Source organism: Manis javanica, chromosome 11 (genome assembly GCF_040802235.1).
Source record: "Manis javanica isolate MJ-LG chromosome 11, MJ_LKY, whole genome shotgun sequence".
Classification (NCBI taxonomy): domain Eukaryota; kingdom Metazoa; phylum Chordata; class Mammalia; order Pholidota; family Manidae; genus Manis; species Manis javanica.
In genome coordinates this window covers 77,014,539-77,023,890 of record NC_133166.1, presented here as the reverse complement: position 1 = coordinate 77,023,890, position 9,352 = coordinate 77,014,539, and the positions used below count along the sequence as shown (strand labels likewise).

At 43.0% G+C, this 9,352-nt stretch overlaps 1 protein-coding gene across 1 annotated transcript in view; it reads right to left on the bottom strand.

The window, feature by feature from the left end:
• Positions 1-1,556: 1,556 nt before the first annotated feature.
• DRC8 (dynein regulatory complex subunit 8) overlaps positions 1,557-9,352 on the bottom strand; it is a 154,896-nt gene continuing 147,100 nt past the window's right edge. The window contains exon 7 of the mRNA XM_037013697.2: positions 1,557-9,006. Coding sequence (XP_036869592.2) covers positions 8,891-9,006 — 116 coding nt within the window. The 3' untranslated portion in view covers positions 1,557-8,890. The remainder of the gene's footprint in view (positions 9,007-9,352) is intronic.

The following is a 9,352-nucleotide window of genomic DNA, read 5'->3' as shown; positions in this document are numbered from 1 at the left end:
TAATTTAGAAGAACCAAGTGACATTTCAGGCACAAGACTGTGATGGTTGCATCTCACACCTCAAAGAGTCCACAGTATCCATTATTCCTTACTGATATTTTAAAATTAAGAGCCCCAAATCTCTTCCCAATTACCTCGAGACACACACTTTTCATTAACAGCTAACTTTCATTTATCTCGCCCCTTTCATTTATAATGCAGGCCCAAAACAAAGCTGATCAGGCCTGCCTCTACCCTCTTCCACCCAGATAACAATGGTGTTCAGGACTATTGGTAGAAATCCTATAAGCATCTGTATCCAACCTCATTATATATAGTTTTAAAAGATTTACTATACAGACAAAATATTTACATTTATCTTTCAACAGATATTTACTGAGTATCAAGTCCTGTTCAGGTAACCCTTAATGCTCAGTAACCCTATGAGGTACAAAAGACTACTGTCATTTTATAACTGGGCAACAGAGGTACAGACACATCAAATGACTTTTCCCAGGCCACCTATCTTGTACCTGGCAGAGCTGGGATCCAAAGCAGGTCCATTCTTTCCCCTATAAAGCTATGTTAGATGAGCCTCAAGCCATCACATTCTGCAACATTCTCTCCCATCCAGTGCTGGCAGCAATACTGCCAAGATGAGCACAAAAGCCATTTGTGGATCATCCTGCCACTTCCTGTGAAGCCCTCTGTGAATCCCACAGGCAGAGCTGGTTGCTCTGCTCTGATCTCAAAGCACTTTGCTAACATGGTTTGGTGTAATTCATCTCACTGACTCTCCCATAAGACTGAAATCTCTCAAGGACAAGGATGGTGTCTCATATACATTTGGGCATCTCTGGTGCCCAGAACAGTGTCTGGCACATAGAGGGAATTCAATAATTGTTGATTGAATAAGTAAATGACTTGGACTAGGAGGTGCATTCACTTCCCAAGAAGCTGATAGTGGAGCAGATGGCCCGTTGGCCTCTTGTTCTGGCTTTGCTGATAGTTCTTCACTTCTTATTTATATGTTTATTTCCCCAGTTCCTATTTCTTTGCTTGAATATGTGTTACATCTCCTGCTAACTATTCTGTGGGTCAGTGGCTCATTCTCCCTAATCACCTCCTCCAAGTGATAATTATTCAGAATGAAAGTGCTCCTCCTGAATTCAGACTCTGCCTGCAGTGTTGTGCTTCATGGACTCCAGCTCACAGCAGCCAGATCATCTTGCTTCTGTCTGACAGGAAATTCTGTGAGGCTCGAATTGGTGCCTCCTGGAGCTAATCCATTCAAATCTTGTAGTTCACCTTGTCACAGCCTTTAGAAAACTCAAATAATCAACAAGCACAAATTATAAAAAATGAGATACTATTTTTGCCTATCAACTTGGCAAAATTTAAAACAAAAAAAAGTGCTGATGGAGGTTTGGGACATAGTAACAATCTTTCTCCAGGATAGCTTAAAAACATATTATTTATAATAGGCTGAAATACAGGTCCCCAGCTCTTCAAAGCTGACTCAACAGTCCACTTCTAGGAAAGTATTCTAAGCAAGTAATTAAGACTTAACTACCTGGAAGTTCATGACAATTTATTACAACAGACAAAAACTGAAAATTATTTAAATGGCCAGGAATAAGTATCTAGTCAAATAAGTAAGGTATGTTAAAACAATTAGATACTATTCAGTGATTACAATTCATATTTTAGTCAAATATACATTAACACAGATTTTTCATGACATAGTAAAGTGCAGACTATTCAACAGTGTAATATGAACTTGTAATAACTACTTGTTGTGTTTATTTCTCCTTCTCAATAGCACCCTGACTTCTTTCCAGAGTGTTTCTCCCCCAGTTGGGTGTAGCTGGTAGAGAGGTACCAGGGAAATGCAAGTCAAAACCACACTGAGGTGTCACCTCACACCAGTCAGAATGGCCACCATCCAAAAGACAAGAAATAACATGTGTTGGTGAGGATGTGGAGAAAAGGGAACCCTCTGTGCAATATTGGTGGGATTGCAAATTGGTGCAGCCACTGTGGAAAGCAGTATGAAGGTTTCTCAAAAAACTAAAAACAGAAATACCATATGACCCAGTAATTCTACTTCTGGGAATTTACCTGAAGAAAACAAAATAATTAATTCAAAAAAAATATGCACTCCCAATTTATCATGCCATTATTTACAACAGCCAAGATAGAGAAGCAACTGAAGGGTCCATCAAAAGATGAATAGATAAGAAGATGTGGTACATATACAATGGAATATTAGTCAGCCATAAGAAGAAAACAAATCCTATCATTTGCACCAACACAGATGGAGCTAGAGGGTATTATGCTCAGTGAAATAAGTCAGAAAAAAGATGAATACTACATGACTTCATTTAGACATGGATCTGAAAACAAACCAACCAACCCAAAACAGAAATAGACTCATAAACACAGAGAACAGTTGGTTATTAGGGGAGCAGGGAGAAACGGGTGATAAAGAGGTAGAAACTTCAAACTGTAAAATAACTTAGTCACAGGGATGGAAGTATAGCATAGAGCACATAGCTCATAGTACTGTAGTACTTTTGTATGATGACAGATGGTAACTACACTTACCATGGTGAGCATTTCATAATGTATATAATTGAAAAATCACTAAGTCATTCATCCGAAACCAATGTAATATTGTATATAAACTCTACTTCAATTTTAAAGTGATAAAAATAAAAAACGCTTCTTTCTGAGTAGCTGCAGACTCACTAGGGTAGTGCCAAGAAGTATGTGGCACTCTGTATGGCCACTTGTATAAGGCTAGGTCCTGAAGCTCAGGAGGTGCTGTCTGACCTTACCTCCTTATCCGAGCAAAGAGAGTTGGCCCCAAGTTTACAACTTTGTGAACTGTTTTTTAGAAAAACAAAACTCGTTTCCTCAGATGAACAGGAGAGCCTTCGCCACTGAGTGAAGTGAGTGACCAGGCTGCTCCAAGAGCTGCAGGACTGACGGCCAATTTTGAAGAAGAAAGACCCAGCAGTCCCACTTCTGGATACAGAAGCACACCCAGAGGCACTGAAAGCAGTGTCTCAAGGAGGTATTTGCCCACCCATGTTCAGAGCAACATTATTCAGAATAGCCAAGAGGTGAAAGCAACTCAAATGTCTGCTGATGGATGAATAAACAAAATGCAGCCTATGTATACAGAGGAATATTATTCAGCCTTAAAAAGGAAGGGAATCCCATCACAGGCCTACAGCATGCATGAGCCTTGAGGACATTATACTAAGTATAACAAATCAGTCATAAAAAGACAACTCAGGTATGATTCCACCAACACGAGGTATCAAAGAAGTCAAATTCATAGAAACAAAGTAGAAGGGTGGTTGCCAGGAGCAGGGTCAGGAGAGAGGGTAGGGGTTCAGTGGTACAGCATTTCAGATTTGCCAGATGAAAAAATTCTGCAGATCTATTTCACAACAATTGTGAATAGACACTATTGAACTCTACATTAAAAATTGGTAAGACGGTAAATTTTATGTTGTTTTTACAATTAAAAAAAAAAGACAAACCACTTTCTAAAACCTCCTAATTTCATATTCTAGAAATAAACTTTAACTAACAGGACCATGGTAGCAAACCTCCTGGTATCTCCGCCAGTACCTCAGGTGGCTCCCCCCTCACCAAGATGAATGAATCGCTCCCTACCCACCTGCCCACACACTCTGATTGTCCATACCCAGGCAGCGGGCCTCTTGCTCTCTCTCCCCTTTCCCTTCTCCTCCCTCCATCCCTGATTCCTATAAATAACACAATTGTGTTAGAACCTTTAAAGACTTTCTACTTTTAGAATCTCATTTTGTTTCATACCTGCCTAAGGTAGGCAGGTGCTCCTTCCATTTACAATGAAGATGCAAAGACTCAGCAACAGTAGATGTTGGAGCCAATCACCTCATCAGTAAGTGGCACAGCCTCCAGATCCCACACATTCACACTATGCTACTGCCTCACAGAGTGCTTCATACACTGTCATGTGCATAAGACTTCCCTGGGAATGTGTTACAAATGGGGACTTCGAGGACCCCCTCTAGGTTCTGCTTTAGGGGTCTGTAGTGGGGCCGTGGAGTCCAAATTTCTAACAAGCACCCCTCCCAGGTGCTTCTGAAGCAGGTGATTGGTAACCACACTTTCAGGGCCTGCAGGTGTAGGTGACAGCTGCCATACCTGGTGCTGGGTGGGCCAGAGATGGCCATGTGGCCTTCTGCTTATTTAACCCGCCCAGAAGGAGCAGTGCAGTACAGTGGTCTACAAGCACCTGGCTGCATGAACAGGGTGCTCTCTTATCTGGAAGCAGTTGGAAAAGGCAAAGGAATGAAAGCAGGAAGACAAGGCAGAAAGATGCAAACAGCGCTCCATTCCTCAAAAACCAAGACTGCCAGTGAGAATCCCAACTAGCTGCTGTCTTGAACATTGTACATGCGAAGGGGACTAAATCTGTGCTGCTTTTGGAAAGCTGGGGAAGGAGACTGGCCTCTTTATTCCCAGACAGGTGTGCCCAGGGGGAAGCCCTGGCCCAGCAGTCACATGCCTCCCAGGAGTCCAGTGTGGTAGTTGAGCCTTCCTCCACAAGGCCCCAGAGCTGAAGGTGGGGCAGGCTCTGCAGAAGCCAGGGTCATAATGATACACGGACACTCTGCACAGGGAACCAAGCATTGTTCTTGCCAGGAAAATGCCACTGTGACTTAAATCAGATGTCAAGGGCTAAGTAGGTGAATGGGACAGGCAAAATATGAATGGAAATGCTTTGAGTATAAAGAAAAACATTCCCTTTGCAAATATACTACATTTATTCTGCAACTAGGAGACAAAATGAGATTTCTGTGAGAAACCTGTATTATACTTTCTGATGGCTTTGAAATAAACAACAGACAAACTTTTGCTAAAGATAAAAATTAACCATATTCCATAAAGCTAACTCTTATGATACTAAAGAGAAATTCCTTTAGAGAGGGTGTGAAGCTTGACATCGATCAGAACTTCTGAGAAAATTCTAGAAGGTGAGACTCAGGGGTACCCAATCCTGAGGCATCTTCCTGTGCCAGGAGCTTCTCTTCAGAAGGGGAATGTGATGTCACCTTTGACCATGAAGACACCAGGGCTAATTCACTGAACTATTTCTTTGGCATAGCCAGGGTTATGCAGGGGGACAGGCTGTGCAGGCAGCTCAGAGCCATCCTGGACACTCCAACGGTGTCCACGCCAGGTGTGCACTCTGGGCACTAGCCCTGCCTCAATGCCACATGCTGGTGCCAGCCGCTGCCACGCAATGACACACCCCTGGTGAAACTGCCACCTTATGGGTATTTCATGCCTCTGCTTCCCTCCCTCCCAGCTGCAGGGCCGCAGCTCATAAATGGGCTGTTAGTGTTCGGAGGGTCACCACGCCTCCTTCCTCCTGCTCCTCTGCCTAAACGCAGGTGGCTCGCACTCACCTCTGGGTGACAATTCTAACGTGTGTCTGGTGAGTGGCACATCAGTGAGTGGCACATCAGTCCTCCACTTGAATTTTACTTGTAACATTGGGAAACCAGTGAAGGAAGAAATGCCTTCCATTGGTACACTTCTGTGCTCATTTTTCCCAAAACCTTCCATAAGTGATGACTCCTCACCATTTTTGATGCAGTATAACCACATATTAGTCACCTAAACTGGGACGCTTCCAGAAGGAGCACTATTAACAGTTATGCTGGGCCAACCTGGGCAAGCCGGGACACACGGCCACCTTACTGAGGAAGGAGAGGAACCAAATGAAGAAGCCAGGTGAAAGCACCAGAGGCAGAGTCCCCGCTGACCCCAGGTGACAAAAAACATGAAAAAGTGACTTTTATCATAGTAAGACACTCTGTTTTGGGGGTTGTTATCTCAACATAATCTAGCAAAAATTGACCAGTACCACTCCTTATAGGAAAGTAAAAGAACACTCTAAGAATGCAGAGGTCACATTCGAGCAGAATATCCTCAGGAACGGCAGGAAGGCCAAGCATCCGACACTCCAGCAAGAGCTGCTGTTCGTCTTTAGAGTTCCTGGGCCCTTGCGCCTTCCTCTCGCTCCACCTGCCCTCTCCTGCCTGTATCTGTCCCCCAGTACCTGGGCCCCACAGACCATCCTCACAGCTGCTCTCTCGTGGGTTCCTCAGCTCCCTGACCTTTGGTTCCTTCCATCTCATCCAGATGACGAAACCTCAATCCTGAATCAGTACAACAATCCACCCATTTGCTCAAGAGCCTGGGTTACTGAATAAAGTCCTCCAGGATTTCTTGGGAATCCTCACATGGGCTCTTTCTCAACTCTCTCCCATTTCCTACAAGAGGTATTTCCAAATGTTACTATTCTCCTCAAGCTCTGTAACCTACCACCTCCCTCCTCACTCAGAAAGGAAAGGAAAGAGACACATATGCAAGAACTAGGTAAGTTGGGTCATTGCCCTGACCCACCCTCGAGCAGGTTTGCTCTGGAACCAGTCCCCAACCACCTCCTGAGGGTCTTCAACTTCTCTGCTGGCCCTCAGCCCTGTGCATATCAACCTGCTTGCATGTGTCCCATCTCCCAGAAGTCTGCCTCAACCTGCTGTCTCTCTCTAGCCTGTGTCTCTCCTCCTCACTGCCAAGTGATCTGTCTGTCCTCTCTGCCCTGCCTTCTCACATCCATCCAGTCCTTACCCACTGAGCTCTGCTCCCTGGCAGTCACCAAATCTGCCCCTGCCTCGGTCACCCATGAACTTCTGGCTGCTGAAACGAATGGGCATTTTCCATGTGTAGTTTACCTCACCTCTGTGACAGCTGACATGGCTGGTTACTGCCCCTTCGTGAGGCCTCCCCACCTGCTCTCCCTCCTCGCAGGCTTCTCCCTCCTGGTCTCCTCTTCCTCTGCCTCCCCTTACATGCTGATGTCTGCCTTCGTTCTGTTGACCTGCTTCTCTTTTCCTCCCAAGGCACTAAGTACTACTTATATGTGGAGAACTGCAAAATCCATGTCTTTAGCCAGATCTTCCTCCTATTTCTCCAACCGATTATCAGATGTTTCCCCATCATGTCTCACTAGCTTCTCAGCCCCAAGATGGCCACAGCCAAACTCATCATTTTGCCTACCAACCTGGACTTGCTTTTTGGATTTCTTATCTGAGTGAATGGCACTAGCATCCACCCACTGTCCTAGCTAGAAACCTGGCACTCACTCTTGACTTTTCCCAATCTATCTCCTCCCAACAACCAAATTGCCTACCTGGTCTCCCTACTTTTAGATTTGACTCTTCAAGTCTACTTTCTGCGCTATCTACAAATGGTCTTTCTTTCTCTCTGATCTTCAGAAGAAGTGTCAAATTTTAACATTAAAGCCCAAACTGCACACCCAAACCAATGTCCCTAATGATGCCACTCCCATCTAGGCTCCAATCTCCTCTCTGATCACATCTCCAAGATCTTCTATGCACCAAACATACTGAACTGCTTTAAACTGTCAGATCATTTCCTGATTCCTGATACCTCTGAGTCTGTTGTATTTGCAGCTCTCCTGCTGAAGTACCCTGTGCCCTTGCTGCCCACCTAGTAAACTGTCTGTAGACTTTAAGTCGGTGTTACCTGTTCTGGGAAGGCTTCTCTACTCACTAGAATCTCTCGTCTCCCAGGAAGTCCTCCCCAGCTGAGTTAGCTGCCCCTCTGACATGCTTCCATGGTACCCTGAATGTGCCTCTGTCTGGAATGTGATTGCTGGCTGACTGACAGGTCTCCCTCACTAAACGGTGACCTCAATTATTTAGGGACTGATTCGCCTTGCAACTGAAATTCTTAGAACATTATCTAATAATACTCAGTAAATGTTGCATGAATGAATGAATAAATAGTAACAAATAGCCTATGAAAGCAGCCCCCTCTCTTGGGGGGGCAAGACATGCCTGTGAGGAAGAATCACAAGCTACATTCAATGTTTATGTGCATAAACACACATGTAGAGGTGATGCATCTTTAAATAGAGATCACTGTGTACGCATGTGTGCACATATGAAAGAATATACATGTTATGGAAGATTATTCACTTCTCCTTTACCTATTTTCCCCCTTGTTTGTAGGTCCATATCTTTTTCTGTTGTGATTTCTTGTGGTCATATAACTTTATTCAGCTCTTCCATCACTTCCTGCCACCATAAAATCTCCAAATTCTTACCCACTATTGAGGATAATACTGTCATGACATGTACCCTGAGTAGGTAAGCATTCCAAAGCCAGAAGAGAAGGGCCACTTGCTTACATTATCAATTCCCTTGTCTTCTTGTCTCTAGATAAATTATATCAACTTTCTATTCCATAAATGTTAACATGCTACATCAGCAAGTTTAAATTTTTACACTAAGTTATCATCTCAAATGAGACTTGTAATTGGCTCTCATAAGGAATTAATTATTACTGCTCATTTCAATAACTCTCCTTCCACATTCAGATGGCTTAAGTGTCTGTTGTTTAAAGCAGCTCTCATCACATCAGTACTTATTTTCAATGTGTGGTCATTCTGGCTGCTCCCAAGATGTTCACTACCATACCTTGGGTCATTCTGATAATTCTTCATTTTGTCAGCTTAACTAATTTGAAGGTAATCTTGGTTTTATGGTAGAAAATTAACAATAACAATAAGAATGTTAAAATGTTTTAAGAATAGTTTTAGGATAACTAGCAATTTGTCATTCCATAAAGCTGGACATACTCAATAGTTTGTTTTAAACTGTTATGATCACCTTTAAAAAACAAAATATCTTGAAACAGTTGTCACAAGTTATGAATAAGCATATGCAGGAGTTAAAAGATAAAATGTGAAATTAACAAGGTCAAGCGATTTTTAATATTATCCTTTCAATTAGAAATTAAGTCTTTGGAGCATTTAATTATCATCTATCACCATCATTGTTATATAGTCCTTGTAATGAACTGAATTCGATTCTGGATCAATTGCAGCAGACAACATTTCTTCCATTTCCTCCTGAGAAAAAGGTTCACCTGGGAGGGACAAGAGGGGAGATTCATCATTTACAATCTTGTGATTTCTTTCTTTCTCTTTCCACTAGCCAGTTTAACTGCCATGTAACCCTCAGAGCCCCCACATGTTGTTCTTTACTCTCCCTGGGGTTGCAGAGTCAGAACATCATGACAGACCAGAGGCTCAAAGTCCCTGGCAGATTTTGGACTTATTTTACCTTGAAGATACCATAGTCAGGCAACTAACAAATCAATCATTTGAGCAAAACAGCAGGAGGACATAAAGATATCATGAATAAGGTTTTCAATTTATTTAAATTAAAACTACTAAAACTGCCAAATGAAGTCCCAGTTTTCTAGAGAGTCT